We start from the raw sequence: 17,138 nt of genomic DNA on the forward strand, positions 1-17,138 counted from the left end.
TTTCAGTGAATAGCTCCTCGATTGTCATGTTCCCCTGATACTTCTTCAAAAATTTCGAATTTTTCACTTTCAGTGAAAATTTCAGTGAATAGCTCTTCGATTGTCATGTTCCCCTGATACTTTTTCATAAATTTCGAATTTTTCACATTCAGTGAAAATTTCAGTGAATAGCTCCTCGATTGTCATGTTCCCCTGATACTTTTTCAAAAATTTCGAATCTTTCACATTCAGTGAAAATTTCAGTGAATAGCTCCTCGATTGTCATGTTCCCCTGATACTTTTTCAAAAAATTTCGAATTTTTCAATTTCTATACTTATACGTTTTTACTCGAAACTTTACTACTCGATTTTTTTTCACCATTTGCCGACATATTGGGGATCCATATTACCAACTGTTGGCAATTCAGGGACCTGTATTACCGACAGCGAGTATTTCACCAAGGCGGGAAAATTCCAAAATTTAAAATTTGAAATTTAAAATTTTTCGAAATTTTTGAAAAAGTATCAGGGGAACATGAACGGCGAGGGGCTATTCAGCTTTTAAACAATATTTCGATTGATTAGTCATTTACAAAAGAAAAAATAGGAATTATTTAGATAAAAAAAAAAAATGAATGGCGCTAGGATCGAACCCTAGCTGTCCGCGTGGCAGGCAAGCACGTTACCGATTAGCCAACGCGCCTATTTTAAAAATATAAATTAATTACTAGTATATCTTCAATACATTGAAATTTTTTTTCATTTGAAATTCCACAAGATGAGGCTTCCCCCTTCCGCCCGTTCTACAGTCGGCTAAATTTTAGTTAAATAAATAAAAAACAAAAAGCATTCATGCCGCAGAACATAAAATTCAGCCCGTCGACTTGATAGACACCCCATCATTTCATGTGGCACCCTCTCTCTCTTGGGGTGCAGTACTACGATGCCGCTGGGGTCACTCAAACCCCCAGAACTGAGCCTCTACTTTAGTCAATCCTCATTGGGTACCACTGCTTCTATTGAGTGACTTGTGATTTCTGTCTGTCAAAAAATCTCAATAAAAAATGGTACGTACAATCAAAAGTACAAAATACCGAACAATTCGTGAATTATAAAACAATCAATGAATTCTTTTAAATAAAAATTCCCCAGCACTCCACCATTTCACCCGCAACTCCATTTTTATAACATAACTCGTCAACACTCTAGAGGTTAACCGACACTCATGTACTAAACAATTTGATTAATTATGAAGAAAGAATAATTAAAAAACCTGAAGAGCTCTCGGTTAATTCTCGAGTTAATAATACAGCGGCAATTCTGATCGAATATCTCGAAATCTACGGGTAATCATGATAGTTTCATAAGGACCTTTTTTGAAGAGGGGAAAAAGAGCTACAAAAAAGGTCCCACAGAGATTTCGCTAGCTCCAAGAGATTTCGAGATATCCCTCTAGAAATCTATCGAGTACAAAAATAAATGAAATAATTATCCAAAAATTCAGGGGCAGAATCAGTCGGGTGCAGGTGGCACAGGTGGTGATAAGAAGGATGATAAGGACAAGAAGAAGAAGTACGAGCCCCCAATTCCAACTCGCGTGGGTAAGAAAAAGCGCAGGACAAAGGGTCCAGATGTTGCCCTGAAGCTGCCACAAGTGACACCACACACTAGATGTCGATTGAAGCTCTTGAAATTAGAGAGAATAAAAGATTATCTGCTGATGGAGGAGGAGTTCATCAGGAATCAGGAGAGATTGAAGCCCCAGGAGGAGAAGAACGAGGAGGAGAGGTCGAAGGTGGACGATCTCAGGGGCACTCCCATGTCTGTTGGAACACTCGAGGAAATAATTGATGACAATCACGCAATAGTTTCCACCTCTGTGGGATCAGAGCATTACGTATCCATTCTATCTTTCGTTGATAAGGATCAACTGGAGCCAGGCTGCTCTGTTCTCCTTAATCACAAGGTTCATGCGGTCGTTGGAGTCCTTGGAGACGACACCGACCCCATGGTAACTGTCATGAAACTGGAGAAAGCACCTCAGGAGACTTACGCTGATATTGGAGGTAAATTATCACATTATTCATCTCATATCAATTATTATTATCAATTTTATCCCGAAATCCATAAATAAATGAAACGATAACAACGAAATCATTTAATTTCATCCAAATTTGGTTTTAAAAATCGAATAATTCATTCCTAATTTTCCCTCCAGGTCTCGACACTCAGATTCAAGAGATCAAAGAATCTGTGGAGCTTCCCCTGACCCATCCAGAGTACTACGAGGAGATGGGCATCAAACCTCCAAAGGGGGTGATCCTCTACGGTCCCCCGGGCACTGGGAAAACACTCCTTGCAAAGGCTGTGGCTAATCAGACCTCGGCGACGTTCCTCCGGGTCGTTGGCTCCGAGCTCATCCAGAAATACCTCGGGGATGGCCCCAAACTCGTGAGGGAGTTGTTCAGAGTTGCTGAGGAGCACGCACCATCTATTGTTTTCATCGATGAAATCGATGCTGTTGGCACCAAACGATATGACAGCAATTCAGGGGGTGAGAGGGAGATCCAGAGGACGATGTTGGAGCTTTTGAATCAACTCGATGGTGAGACACCTATTTTTTATTAATTATCAATCAAATACTCTTAATTAACATTCTTAAAAAATTGTAAATCTCAATAATTCGAATAATAATAATCATTTCATAATAATAATTATCGTTATATTGATTAACTATCAATTAATATTAATAGTAATAATTACTGTAATGATAATTATTATAATTATTATATTAATAATCGAAATTAATTTCCTGTAATTCAGAGAATGATTGTTAATCGTTAGTGAATTGTTAATTTGTTGAAAAAATTTGAAAAAAAAATATAATTCTCGTAATTCAGGTTTCGATAGTCGTGGAGACGTGAAGGTGGTGATGGCAACGAACAGAATCGAGACCCTGGACCCAGCCCTGATCCGTCCAGGTCGTATAGATCGTAAAATAGAGTTTCCCCTGCCCGACGAGAAGACAAAACGCCGAATCTTCAGCATCCATACGAGTCGAATGACCCTAGCACCAGACGTGAACCTTGGAGAGCTCATAATGTCCAAGGATGATCTCTCAGGGGCTGATATCAAGGCTATTTGCACAGAGGCAGGTCTCATGGCCCTCAGGGAACGTCGCATGAAGGTGACGAGTGATGATTTCAAGAAATCCAAGGAGAGTGTTCTCTACAGGAAGAAGGAGGGATCACCCGAGGGCCTCTACTTGTAAAATCCTAGGTCAAACAATTATCGAGACTTTTTTGATTTTTTTTTTTTCTCTATTAATCATTCACGTGTATTCGTACGTTTAATAAAAGGAATTAATTATTCTAATGAATTATTCTGGGAGTTTTTAGGCGTCAGTGAGAGATTTATTGGGATTAAGTGTCAAGTTAATTCTGGTTCCTCGATTTTTATGTTTTTTTCTCGGAGGAGAGGTGAGAAATTCTCTTTTAATTTGTGAATTATTTTAGTTATGTGGTCTCTGTGGGCTCTGATTACTTCTTGGGACTCCAGCAGATTTATTTCACCGGAGGATTCTAGGTGGCAGATGTGGCATTCTCCTCGGCGGGTCGCCTCCAGGATCTTTTGGATGTCTGGGGGGATTTTTTCGGGGTTGAGGGCTGCGAGCGCTTTGTATTTTCCCAGGAGGAACGAAATCTTGAAGCCATCTGAATATCCTACGTCGAAATCTGATTGCAGAACCTCTTGGGAGCCCTCGTCCACTCCTTCTCGATATCCTGCCTGATAAGATTATCAATTCACGTCAATTTCCAATGGGAGAGGGAGAAATAACTTTTCAATGATTCCATTATTTTTTCTAATTAATTTGATTGAGAAAAATTAAACACTTTCTTTATTCTCTGAATAATTCTTAATTTCTCAAAATCGTATCATTTAGTCTGAAATTATCAAGAATTTTATAATTCAATAATCTAATCAATTTATTTCAATAAATAATATTGATTAATAATATTAATTTATCAAATTCATTTGTAGTCACTAGCTATGAACGACTCAATGATAAAAATAAAAAACGAAAATAATTTGGGACAATAATTTCACTGGAGTAAATGAATATCTAGTAGAAATAATTTTTGTAATGATTTTTTTTTTTACTTTGGACGCCGATTCCATGACTCGACTCCACGTCCTCGAGGCGAGATCCAGGGTCTCGTCATTCTCACAGTCTTCCATGGTTTCGATCGGGAATGTTATCCAGGGGAGTAAAGAGTTCTTGAAGAAGAGATGATGGAACTGTCTGCGATGATTTGAGGTTAAGTCAACTCCATGTGTCGTGCAGGGAACAATTATTTTTACTGAACTTTATTCCAGAGCAGAACGATATTCTGGAGGGATCATGGAGTCTGAGGACGTCGATGATCCACAACCTGGGACTTCTATCAGTAGAAATGCAGATTCAATCGAGCAGAAGTGAGAATTTTTGGTTTTACTGATTTATCAACCGTTCCAACCTCTACACTCAGCCTTTCCCTCGTTTACCACAAATATCTCAGATTCCACTGGAGCTACCGAAATTTTCACATAAACCTCTTTTGTAGATTAAAATACGAGCTACAAAAAATGTTCCACGAAAATTTCTGTATCTCCATTAGATCCCAAGTTATTCCCGAAAAACTTGAGTGTCAATTAAATCGAATTATTCCTTCATTCATTCGTTATTACTCAACAATTAATTGACGATAATTAATGACCATCGTTAATAATCATTGCGATTGAATAAATGATAATTCGATTATTAATAACTATTTAATATCTACGATTAATGGTAATTAATTAATTTTATCCCAAATTAGAAATCGACCAATGAAAATTAAAAAAAAAATTCTCAATTCTGTTTGTTGATTAAAAAAAATTTGTTTAAGGCTGAATTTAAAGCTGAAGAATATGTTTAAAAATACTTTAAAGGATGAATTCCCCAGGATAATAGACCTGGCGCAGGTGACCCCCAACGGTTTGACAGACGCCGACATCTCCAGGGAGTATCCAAACCTGGAGCCAGCGCAGAAGGCCCTGGCCTTGAATAAACTATTGAAACAAGGTCAGATAGTGGTCCTGAAGAAGGGCACGAGTTTGCTGTACCGTTTGAAGGCCTCGACGACGAAGGGTGCGGACAATGAGGAGAGAATCGTCTACTCGATAATCGAAGCAGCTGGCAACAAGGGAATCTGGAGCAGAGACGTCCGGTGGAAGGCGAATCTCCCAGTCACCCAGACAGGAAAGATAATTAAAAGTCTCGAAAGCAAGAAACTCATCAAACCTGTCAAGTCCGTGGCAGCTGGACGCAAGGTTGTCTACATGCTCTACAATTTGGAGCCTGACAGATCTGTTACTGGAGGTGCCTGGTACCAGGATCAGGATTTCGAGGCGGAATTCGTCGATGTCCTCAATCAGCAGTGCTATAGATTTCTCGAGCTCAAGAGGGAGGAGATGAAAACCGTTAGAGGAGGCCCCATCATCGCCAGGAACGTCACCTTCGCGTCGTCCAAGGAGGTCTGGCAGTTTATCTCCGATCTTGGCATCTCCAAGGTGAATTTATCTGTTGAGGATCTCGAGATGATTCTCAATACTCTCGTTTATGATGGAAAGGTTGAACGAACTGTGTCTGCTGATGGTGATACCATTTATCGCGCTATCACATCCATCGTCACCACCCCGGGACTCATCCTCACACCCTGTGGAATGTGTCCTGTAAGTACGGAAATTCGTAGTATCTCCGTTGATATGAGGTTTAGGAGAAAATGGAAAGAAACTTTTTTGGTGGGAATTTCATTGGGCACGTAAAATTTTTTATCACTTTTTCTCATAATGTGAATGGCTTCGGAGATAATGCCAATAATTTGAAGGTCGATTCCCATTTTTTTTTGGTAGAGGAAATTTCAATGTTCCGGGGAATAGCGGATTAGGGGGTTGATGAGTGGATTTAGAGGAAAATGACAGAGAACTTTTTTGTAGGGAATTTAATTATCTAGAAAAAGTTTTTATAACATTTTTTTGTAAATCCAGTCATTACCAGGGAAAATCGCATATTTATGGAACTCGTGATCCGTCTTATTTGATTTTCTTCAATCTTTTCATCCCTGACTCTCATTACCGCTTGATTAATTATGTTCCAGGTGCGGAAAAACTGCTGTGACCTTGGAGACGTCACCCCCTTGAAGTGTCAGTACCTGACAGACTGGCTAGACGCATCCCAATACAAAAAAATCGAATAAACATTTACATTTTTGCAATTCAAAGAAATTCCGCAATGAATCTCGCACTTAAAAATCTGCAACCCTTAAAATTCCTGAAATAAACAATTAGTCCAAAAAATTATCCCTCAAAAAACGCGGGAAATCGATTCCCGCTAAAATCGATCCAAAAAGCGCCTCCACCTTCCCGCCAAAAATTTACCACTCATACCAACCCCTCCCCCTCCCCCGCGCCCCCTCAAAATTTCCGAAAATCTATTCAAAACTCCCCCAAAAACTCCCCCACCCCCGTCCGCCCAAAAAAATCGCGAATCCCTCAAAAAATCGCCGAAACCCTCCAAAAACCGTTAAAAAATTCAAAAAATCAAAACCCCCCATCTCTCATCTCCCCAAAATATCTCGAGATCCACAAAAAATTTGAAAAAAATATGTAACACTTTTTTATCGAGCAGAAAGAGACGAAGAAAAAAGGTCCTATAAAAAACCGATGCATCTGCCTCGAATTCCGAGATATTCCCGAAAAACCGGATAGAAAAAAGTGAAGCGTTTGAATTTCGCTCCTGATTATTTCAAATGCTGAAGTTTCCGGCCCTGCTCTCGATTTCCGGCTGGAGTATCCAGTGCCATGAAGACAGTCTCTTCATTCAGTGCGCCGTTATTTTGAGGCCAGGTGGTTTGACCGATTGAAAAGAAAAAAAAAAAACCGAACGATTTCTCCCGATCAGCATCACCCCCAGAAGCCCAAAAAATCGACGATCAATCACAACTAATAGTAAAAAAATTCCAATCCCTAGGACACACCTCTAAAAACAGTTGTCATGTGGAGTTCAAGGATTAATAACCTGTGAGAATCCTTTGATAAAAACAAAAGTACAAGATTTGTGGGAAATGCCAGTGGGTGAGTTAAACCTGATACCCAGTGGACTATAACGATTTAATAAAAAAAAAACATTTTAATTGGAGATAGGGGCAGAACGAAATCGAGTTATTGTGATGTAAATTGTTGTGGCAAGGCTTTTGTTGGGTGAATCAATTATTTTTATTTTCACCACTCGCTTGGACGAAAGCGTTGGCGTCGTCACGCAATTGCTCGAAACCGACATCAGGTTGTTTGGTAATTAGTCCCTTCCGAGGATTAATTATCGATTGATCATGCCGTACTTGAGGAAAAAGCCATTCCAGCGTCTTCATGTGTCCTCGGACTACAGGGATGATGATGAGGTTTTTCATTGTGAAGTTACTAATGAAGTTTTCAAGGATTATAATGAGTACTGCGAGAGAATTATACTGTGCAACTCCACCATTTGGTCGTGCAGTATCACGGGGAAGACTAATATGACGTATGAGGAGGCACTCGCCTGTGAGGAGAATGCCAAAGCCAGTCTCAAGGAGTTTCCCATGGAGGTAATTTATTTGGGTCTGCGATTTGCACGGGCATTTCACGGTCGAGACAATCTTTCAGGCAGTATTCTCGTTTTTATGTTAATTGTTTGTTTTTTTTTTGGGTTATTATCCGTGGGGTTGAACGATTAATTGAAGGACGTGAATTTTCGCCGAGAGGGTGTAGAACATTATTGAGAATTCCGTACGCAATTGTTATTTCGTTTTTCTCTTGAATTACGATGTTTTTGGGGGAGAAATTTTGGAGATGTATTCTGCTGATTGGAGAAGGCCTGAAGAGTACTTTGGGGTTTTAGTTGTTTGACAGAATAAGAAATTCAAATTGATGAAGAATTTTTCTTTTATTATTTCAGAATATTCTGGAATTTAAATGGAATAACGAGATTTCAGTTAAAAATTTTTTTAGAGGCCTTTTTCAATTAGAAAAAACCCAAAAAGGTTAAAAATAGGAATAACAATATTTTAGTTGTGACCAGAATAAAATGATTGGCCCCCAAATTTTGAGTTGTAATCAACTGTTTTAATACACAATTTTTAATCAAATAAAAATCACAAAAATAAATTTTCAGTGAATCGACAAACCCCAGTAATCGATGAATATCTTTCAAACGAGAAGAGATAGCAAAATTTTTATATGAATCTTTTCTCTAGAGCACGCATCGCTCTCCAAAAAAGCTTCTCATGAAAATTCCTCTATCTCTCTTCAATCGCGAGATATCCACCGACAATATCCCCAGGGGAAGTCAACTCACAACAAAAATTCAATAGAAATGACAAGCCAATTATAAATAAATAATATACTTAAACAATAATTGCCATTGGCAATTACGTAATGAAAATATTATTAAATACGATATTAATTAGTAATAATTATTATTAAAAGAATAGACTGGAGTATGCGATAAAAATTCTGCTTTGTTTTTAGTTGAGGATCCCGATTCTGTACCTCGCCAGCAGAACCACCAGGAGTTCCTTCAACGAGATGATGGAGGATGTATATCAATACGCGAGAGACAGATATTTCATCGGTGAAATGGTGGAGGCGAGTTTCACAGAGGATTCCTGGTGCGAGTGTCACGTACTGCAGGTGATCGAGCCAACAGACGATCAAATAAAATTATATCTGAAAGAGAATCCCCAGGAGAATCCCCAGGACCGTCAGTTCCACCCCCCAGCAAAGCTCTTTCGCTATGAGATTGAGCAACTGGACTGTGGAGACAATGATATAAGCCAATTGATGATCGTGGAGGCGTCGCAGGTGCGGAGGAAGAAACAGCTATACAGCAGAGAGAGAAACAAAATTTTCCTGAGGATGCTGTGCCACCAGGCGCCCAGTGGCACATGGATAGTCAAAGACGAGATTCAACAGAAGTACGGAATACCAAAAGTTCGATTTGACTCGATCTTCGCTGGACCCATTCCGGATTTTTCGAATTTACCGAAACGCCCGATTGTTATGAAGCAGAAGCAGGGAACTCTCGACAAATTTTTAACTTCAAATCCATCGAAATCGAGTCAGGATGCCTTCAAGCAGACGAAACCAGTGGACAAGAACAGCTATGTGAGGAAAACGGGCCCCAAGGGACCGAGAATGAATGGAAAGTACAAAGAGAATCAGAAGGCGAGGGCTGAGGAGGAGAAAGCCAAGAAGAAGGAGGAACGTCTCCAGAAGAGGGAGAAGAAGAAGGAGGAGAGGCTGAAGCTTGCTGCCTTTTCGGCGTACCTCAGGGACTGGCACAAACCCAGGGAAGATTTGGAGTGCGAGGATCTCAGGCCAATACCAGAGGGTACACCAGTTAGCTGCAGTATCCCGGACGACAGCTTCGGTGATTTCGTTATGATCCTTGAATTCCTGCATTTTTTCCACGAGGAATTGGATGTGTCGTCGTATTTTCCCAGTGGACTGACCTTCGAGATGCTGGAGAAGGCACTCCTGGCCAAGGAGACGTCGGGTCTGTGGTCGGATCTTCTCCAGCTGTTCTTGGCGAATATTTTTAAGCATCAGGCAGAGGAGGAGGATGAGATCCACGAGGCGAACAACACTGAGACACTTCCAGAGGCATCGATGGATCATGGAGTGTCCTCCATGGCAGAGGCTGTCAAGCTTGCAACCCTCGCCTCCACCTGGTCCCAGACACATCAGGGCTGTCAACTATCAGAGGTACCACTTGATCACGTCACTGTCTCAGAAATTCTCAGGCAACATCTGCTGTCATCTGGGGGTAGAATCAGCGAGGTCGCCTCCAAGTGGAGATACTCACAGAGAGGTGGATACACCAATCACGATGATCCTGCTCTCTCCCTCAGGATCATGGAGGCAAGGATTCTCAGGACTCTGGGTCATCGGTCTGTCGGTGAATTCGAGATGAAGGATAAGCTCATTGTGGCGACTTGTTTGATCAATCAGCTGTTGACTTTTGCGTCTATCAGGGACGTAATCGAGGAGAGGTATGAGAAATTGCATCAGGCGAGGAGAGAACTCAAGTCATTTATTGTAGCTGAGCAGAGGAAGGAGAAGGAGGAGAGGGAGAAGATGAAGGAGGAGAGGGAAAAGATGAAGGAGGAGAGTGTCAAGCTTGTTGATGAGATCGTCGATGAGAGGCCCAAGAAGACCAGGGGCAGCAGGGAGGAGGAGAAGAAGAGGGAGGAGTATGAGGGCAGGCTTGGGGAGTTGAGGCAGGCTGCCAAGGATGATCAGATGATGCTCCTCTTGGGGATGGACAGGGCCTTCAGAAGGTACTGGAGACTCCTCTCTGTACCTGGGATATTCGTCGAGGATAATGAGGTGAATCCTGGTGTTTGCATCGAGGGCGGCACCAATTATATGCCTGAGCTCCAGGATAAAGCCACTGCCGAGGTTTATCTGAGGAGAAAATTCGAGGATGAGTTCAGCGATAATAAAGAGAACGACTTTAACAAGTCGAAGAAGAAAAAAACCGTGAGTTTTACTGATAAAAAGGACAAGAATGGATTGAAGTCTCCGAGAAAGGAGTCGGATGTCAGGAAATCCCTGATGGCATGTACGGGGGACAAAGAGTGCCCTGTTCATCAGTCTAAGAGCCCTGGGAAATGGAGATTTCTGGGTCGCCAGGAGGACATCGAGGCCCTCATAAATGGTCTATCAATTCGAGGTATAAGAGAAGGAGAGCTCAGGAATAATCTTATCCAGGAGAGTGAGAGTATCTCGTCAGCCCTGATTAATTGTCCCAAACACAAGCTCAATCCTGAAGTGTATCCACCCTCTAACAACAACAACTCCACAACGAAATCTCGAAAATCCAAGCAGGAAAATACAAATCTCAATTTTCCACCGGACGTTCCCATCGACGAGGTCTTGGAGCTCACCCTGAGGGATTACGTTCTGGATCTTGAGGACAAACTGAAGGCAGGATGTCTGGGGATCCTGAAGGTAAAAGACAGGGACTCCTGGAGGAAGGAGGTGGGTACCAGTGGAATTGAGGAGCCAGTGAACACGACAATCGATAAAATAAAGAATGAGAGTAGAAACAGTCGTCCGGGTACACCAGACTCCGAGGTGGGGACTGGAAAGACCTACAGGGATCCTGGCAAGTACCTGGGACCTCCTGGAGACGACGAGACACTTCCTGATGGCCGACAGCAGGCCAACATCAAGCAGATGGCGTGGGCTATACTCCAGCTGTTTCATGCTGTTGAGACGAAGTACTTGAAGAGACCACTGGGTAATGACGAGAAGGACAAGAAATACTCGTGCGAAGAAGTCAGGGAGAAGTGGGAGCAGTCACTTCTGGCCTCCACAAGCTGGTCCCAATTGTTTCTACATCTGAATACTCTAGAGGGAAGTGTCGCCTGGGGTAGAAGTGCTCTCAATGCTCGATGCAGAATTTGCAGAAAGTGCAAGGATGCGGAGCACATGTTACTCTGCGATGGGTGCAATAAGGGACAGCATCTGTACTGTCTCAAACCTAAACTCACTAGTGTCCCTGATGGCGACTGGTTTTGTGGCACGTGCAGGCCCAAAGAGGTCAAGCCCAAGCCCAAGGCCAGGAAGAGGAAGAAGTTCGAGGAGGAGGACGAAGAGGAGATCATCAAGGAGGAGGATGTCGCTGAGGAGGAGGAGAAGGAAGAGGACACCGCTGACAACAGCTACGTCAAGATCAAGAAAATGGAGACGTGCAGTCAGTGCAACAGCACTGGTAGCCTCTTCGGGTGTGATATATGTAATAAATTATTCCACCTCGACTGTGTTGAACCACCAATGTCCAGGGCACCCAGGGGACGATGGCTGTGTCACGAGTGCAAGAATCTCAAAAAGAATGCCACGAGATTTGGTAGGTTTCACCTTAATTTCAATTGTTTTATTATTATTATTATTATATTATTAGTGGATATTATTGAATATCATTGGATAGGAAGACTAGTTTTGCTCTCCAGTATTTATTTATTTTTATCATTTGTATTTATTTTAATTGTGCACTGAAGAAAACTGGAGGAAAACCGAAATTTATTTGGGTTTTATTTTGGTTTCAAATTTAAGCCCAGAATTTATTCTCGTGGATTTTTTTTTCAATCCGTTTAGGGGATTTTTGTGGAGAGGATTATCAGTTTTTTGGTTTTTTTTTTTTTGGATGATATGTTGTTTGTTAGTGAGAGGACGCGAGCGGGAAAGGGAAACGGAGAGACAGTGTGCAGCTGCTGCACGATTCCGCATCCACGGCTTCGCCAAGAGTCTCCTCAGTACAGAATCCTCAAACTGGTGGGACGGTCTGTATCTTTGAGAGATCAGGGAGATGTGTCCATTACCTTCCCACCATAGACGCTTTTCTAATCATTATTGTTTTTTTTTTTAAGGATTTTTGTTGTCTTGGGATCGATTTCACTCGTCTGGCTTGTTAATTTTTTTTACACTCCCCATGCTGCATCGAACATTAATTTTTTATTGTATTGTTGGAATTTGTATTAATATTTTGGGGTAATATGTCATCTGGCGATTAATCGATTTTCCTCGGGGAGAGGAAATTGTCGGATTAATTGCAGACAACGAAACCAATGGATTTTTCAAACTTTTTAAATATACTTTTAAAAATAATGAAAATTTCCCATAGATTTTGTATTTTAAAATTCCACACCTCACGCCTGATATCACATTTAGACATTTGTACCTCACGCTTTCAATAATTAAAAACAAAATATTAAAATTATCTGAGACTAACAAAATAATATTTTCAATAGATGGAAGTACATCAGAAGAGGTGGAGCAGAGACAGACTCGGAGGGCGACAAAAAGAGCAGCTGCAGTTCAAGATAAGACACTTCACGATCTCCTGAACGATGTTATGCACCACAGGGACTCATGGCCCTTTTTATCGCCGGTTAGGACTGACGAAGTACCTGATTATTACGAGTTTATAAAAAGACCTATGGACTTTGGTACGATCAAGGGAAAACTCGAGGCTGGAATATACGAAAACGATTCACACCTGTTCTTCACGGACTGTCTACTAATATTCGACAACTGTCACACCTACAATGCAGACCACAGCGCTGTTTACAAGTAAGTGTTAATATTTAATAAAGGTAGGGGAGGGACCACAGGTTCGGATGCCAGAGATTTGAATAATTTTCTCTTGGGATCGCCTCTGTATCTCCAGATCATTTGAGAGATTTGCATGAACGATGAAATCGATGATGGGCCGCATGAATTTGGAGAGATTTTGTTATCCACTCAATTATATAAATAATTATATAAATAATACATGAAATTACACTAAATTCACTGTTATAACAACAATTATAACGTAAAAAATTATAAAATATGGCAAATAATGAAGATAATCATTCTGCCTGTGGGAGAACAACTCAATCTCTCCAATAAACAAAAAAAGAAATTAATCTTTGGCCTCCGAACGATTGAATTCGTTCGCCACAAGTAACAGTGGTGCATCCCCTGAATTGACAGTTACGTTTACAGAGCTGGAATGAGACTCTCCAAGTACTTCGAGAAAAAATCCAAGGAGATGGGATTTAACTACGACGAGGAGACCCGAGCACCACCTACCAAGAGATTCAAGGATGATTCGGGGCCCCATAAGTCCCATCGCAATGGTAATACTGAGATCGACGAGAGTTGAGACACCAGTGGAAGATCAAAGACAACAGCATGTGACTGGCATTATATTTTTCACACAAACAGCGAGATGAGAATTCAAGAGTAGATCCCAGACACCTGTACTTTATTTTAGTATAAAAAAGCATAAGCAAAATACTGGTGTGTGTTTTTCACATTCCTGACGTTTTTTTTGAATACTCACGAGTGTCTAATGGCGTCTGCGTCCAGTATTAATTATTATACTGATGATTTTAAAAATGTCAAATTCGGTTATTTGTCGAGGGGAAATTAATGGAGCCAGTACAACATCATAGTGTTCTGCAAGTAGTTAGTAGTTTAGCAAATTTATTTTTTTCTTCATTTCATTAGTTAGGAGAACATATTCTTATTATTAGTAATTTTTTTTTCTATTTATTCCGTCGATATTTCATTTTCATGAATTTTAGAGTCAGGGGAGATTCCATTCAAGTTGGAGATTTATTATTAATCCTGAGTACTTAGGGGATTATGAAGAGTTGAGGATTATTATGCATGATATGTTATTATTGATTAATGGGGAGTTGAATTTGGTGGTCGTTCTGATGAAATTTTTTCCCTCGGAATAGGCATTATTTGAGGCTGGACCTATGACACTAGGGTACAAAAAAAAAATGAGAAAGACAACTGATTAACTCTTTGTAATATCGTATGTTTTCTACAATTAAATCGATAATAAATGATATAGTATTTAAATATCTTGATAATTTCAATTATTTATTAACACTGATTTACAATGTGTGGCTCACGATTCGGTGGATCGGAGGTAATAATTTCTACAGATTTTTGGAAATTTTTGGGGACTCATCTCGAGATTTTAGTGGTCACCGCCGTAGAACTCCTTCCTTCGAATTTCACGCCATTTCTCCACGTTTTCAGGGTTGTTCACTGAAAAGATTATTTAGAATTAATTATGAGGGAAATTCTGTGATGGATTTTATGATTTCGTGATTAAACGCTCAAAATTCATTGGGAAATTAATAAAAAGTGAATGCGAATTCAATTATTCCTTGGGAATTCATAAAAATCCAGGGAATTCAGGAAAATATTCTCACATTAAATTAATTTTATTCTCGGAAATTTTCCAATTAATTTTCTCGTAATTTTGTAATTAAAGGCTCAAAATTCATTTGGAAATTAATAAAAAATGAATGCGAATTCAATGATTCCTTGGGAATTCATAAAAATCCACAGAATTCAGGAAAATATTCCCCCATTAAATTAATTTTACTCTTGGAAATTTCCCAATTAATTTTCTCGTAATCTTCTAATTAACGGCTCAATATTCATTGAAAGAATTGATAAGAACAAAATGAGAATTCAATTATTCCTTGGGAATTAATAATGCCTCCAGAAATTAAATCGAGTAAATAATTATTAAATATATATATAAATAAAAAAAATTTCTTTTCTCTCGTATACCCTTTCGGGTCTTTACGGTTAGTTGGTTCCCTTCCCACCCCCCCAACCCCCTGTACCGCATTTGCTTGAAGGGAGGGAAAAACCTCATCTGAGGGAAAAAACCTGCCCAGGTACAGTCGTCCTTTTGACAGGACTACCGCTCGGCAGTGGAACCGTGAGATCAGAGCGCTATAAATTTTTGACCGCCGGTGCCCGGGATCGAACCCGGATCTCTGGCATGCTAGTCTAGCACTCTAACCGCACGGCCACTACCGTCGGTTATATATATAAATATATAATTAATAAATAAATCCCTAAGAATCCAGAAAATTCAGATAAATCCTTCAAATCCCGGGCAATTACGTCTTAAATATTCATATTCTCATAAAAAAAACGATCCAATGAAAAAACTCTATCGATTTTTCTATAGACTTCAAAAATTCACCATGATCGATCAATTTATCGCCAAATGACATTGTCCATTAATTTAGGAGCCTAAACGATGGGGATTTCTCCCAGAAGGACTTACCAGCCTTGGTGATCTTCCACATGACTGGCAGAGTGAGGAGGATGCCATAACACCAGTACCTGGTGAACCACGCGTGCTTCCAGTGATGTTTATAAGGGAAGAAGTACATTTTCGCTGTTAAGGTGTAGGGGAACTTCATGTAGCGCTCCTTGGGAATCGGAGAGTCAGCCATGCTGGCTAAATTATAAAAATTCACAGATTACTCATCAACGTCATCCCCAGGGCACCTCCAAAATTTTCCACTGAACAACTCCCATTAAATTCAAATTGCAATCATGAAAATTCAACAGTTTCATTTTTGAATTATTTTCAAAAACCATTAAACATTTCCAAGGACAACAAAAATTTTCTCCATCTCCAGGAACATGAGTCCTACACCCACGTCTCCGGAATCCTCGAATAGTTAATTAAATTATTAATAACTCGATGTTAATTAATTATAAATGAATTTTTGGTTTAAAATTATTTTTAAAAAACCCTTCATCATCTTCGAGGACGACGAAAATTTTCTGGATCTCCAAAAATCTCGAGGAGTTCCTCCCACCACAATCCGGCTTCTTGATGAATTAACGTGATTGTTAATAACTCGATAATTAATTATTAACAATAAATAATAACTTTGTTAGCTGGAGTACCTGTGGATCGATCCGAATGTCACAAAACCTTTTCTTTTCTCGAGGATTTTCAATCTTCTGACTTGGTTATATAAAGATGTTCCTATCGATTGGAACGACCTTTCGATATATCGAGTGGCGCTAGTTACTTCCGGTTAGGGAACCTGTCGCCATCTGGAGACGCCTCATTTTTGTATTTGAATCAGAGGCCGCTGGCCAACGTTTCTTCCTGCGTGTGTATTTTGTTTTTCCGAGTGTTTTCCTTGGAAAACATCAGCAGATTGGCAACATTCCACTGAATTTCATCCCCAAAACGCATCAACTACGGGACCAGCATGTCCCCGAGAAAAACAAGAAGAGGTGAGGCCCTTTTTTTGTCAACTAATCGACAAATTTTTATGGCGATTGCGACTCTTTCTGGTGCTTACGTTACAGTTTGGGCGGGATATGTGGAAACATGGCGACTATTTTTGGCGGAAAAGATAAGTTCCAGGGTTTTAGGTTTTTCCTGCATTTTTTTTTTCTCCTCTCCCCGTTTTTGGACTGTTTTCATCTTTCAAGGGGAATTTCAGGAACGAGGCGTCAGCATTTCGAAATTTTTCCCTCGAGATTATCAGGGAACTCGAATATTCGGTTTTGGGGACTGTGGGGAGGACTTGGGGCTTCTGTTCCTGACAAATGTCTGAAGCATATTCATTATTTATTTAATAATTTCATATTATCATTTTATTTAATAATTTCTTTCTGCGAATCACAAATGCGACATTTTATTAATAATAAAAGTGGATATTCAGAGAATATTTTCCATTTTTTTTTTCAATTTTTATTTCTGA

General features: G+C 40.1%; 6 protein-coding genes across 10 annotated transcripts in view; 4 read left to right on the forward strand and 2 right to left on the reverse strand.

The window, feature by feature from the left end:
* Positions 1-952: 952 nt before the first annotated feature.
* Rpt2 (26S proteasome regulatory subunit Rpt2) lies at positions 953-3,358 on the forward strand. Its single transcript, XM_011305193.1, has 4 exons — positions 953-1,046; positions 1,484-2,045; positions 2,198-2,584; positions 2,880-3,358. The coding sequence occupies exons 1-4, from the start codon at positions 1,044-1,046 to the stop codon at positions 3,248-3,250; spliced, it is 1,323 nt and encodes a 440-aa protein (XP_011303495.1). The 5' UTR covers positions 953-1,043; the 3' UTR covers positions 3,251-3,358.
* A 30-nt stretch (positions 3,359-3,388) lies between these two features.
* Positions 3,389-4,233, reverse strand: LOC105266785 (yae1 domain-containing protein 1). The gene is made up of 2 exons (XM_011305194.1): positions 4,141-4,233; positions 3,389-3,765 (listed from the first exon to the last, which is right to left on the reverse strand). The coding sequence occupies exons 1-2, from the start codon at positions 4,216-4,218 to the stop codon at positions 3,409-3,411; spliced, it is 435 nt and encodes a 144-aa protein (XP_011303496.1). The 5' UTR covers positions 4,219-4,233; the 3' UTR covers positions 3,389-3,408.
* Positions 4,234-4,281: 48 nt separating this feature from the next.
* Polr3F (RNA polymerase III subunit F) lies at positions 4,282-6,281 on the forward strand. Its single transcript, XM_011305195.1, has 3 exons — positions 4,282-4,455; positions 4,965-5,733; positions 6,159-6,281. Exons 1-3 carry the CDS (start codon positions 4,382-4,384, stop codon positions 6,255-6,257), a joined length of 942 nt encoding a protein of 313 aa, XP_011303497.1. The 5' UTR covers positions 4,282-4,381; the 3' UTR covers positions 6,258-6,281.
* Positions 6,282-6,871: 590 nt separating this feature from the next.
* Positions 6,872-14,457, forward strand: Acf (ATP-dependent chromatin assembly factor large subunit). 5 transcript variants are annotated; one of them, XM_011305198.1, is made up of 6 exons: positions 6,872-7,134; positions 7,200-7,640; positions 8,563-11,947; positions 12,264-12,380; positions 12,849-13,170; positions 13,576-14,457. In XM_011305198.1, exons 2-6 carry the CDS (start codon positions 7,389-7,391, stop codon positions 13,745-13,747), a joined length of 4,248 nt encoding a protein of 1,415 aa, XP_011303500.1. In that variant the 5' UTR covers positions 6,872-7,134; positions 7,200-7,388; the 3' UTR covers positions 13,748-14,457. The 5 variants fall into 5 exon arrangements, with proteins under 5 accessions (XP_011303500.1, XP_011303499.1, XP_011303498.1 ...); XM_011305197.1 differs by having other exon boundaries at positions 7,204-7,640; XM_011305196.1 differs by having other exon boundaries at positions 6,872-7,640.
* On the reverse strand, positions 14,458-16,428 carry roh (reduction of Rh1). The gene is made up of 3 exons (XM_011305202.1): positions 16,327-16,428; positions 15,692-15,868; positions 14,458-14,649 (listed from the first exon to the last, which is right to left on the reverse strand). The coding sequence occupies exons 2-3, from the start codon at positions 15,861-15,863 to the stop codon at positions 14,579-14,581; spliced, it is 243 nt and encodes an 80-aa protein (XP_011303504.1). The 5' UTR covers positions 15,864-15,868; positions 16,327-16,428; the 3' UTR covers positions 14,458-14,578.
* A 53-nt stretch (positions 16,429-16,481) lies between these two features.
* Positions 16,482-17,138, forward strand: part of LOC105266789 (serine/arginine repetitive matrix protein 5) — a gene marked incomplete at its 3' end in the record, with an annotated part of 3,991 nt that continues 3,334 nt past the window's right edge. Inside the window, 1 exon segment of the mRNA XM_011305203.1 lies at positions 16,482-16,665. Coding sequence (XP_011303505.1) covers positions 16,641-16,665 — 25 coding nt within the window. The 5' untranslated portion in view covers positions 16,482-16,640.

Source organism: Fopius arisanus, unplaced genomic scaffold (genome assembly GCF_000806365.1).
Source record: "Fopius arisanus strain USDA-PBARC FA_bdor unplaced genomic scaffold, ASM80636v1 scaffold00041, whole genome shotgun sequence".
Taxonomy (NCBI): Eukaryota; Metazoa; Arthropoda; class Insecta; order Hymenoptera; family Braconidae; genus Fopius; species Fopius arisanus.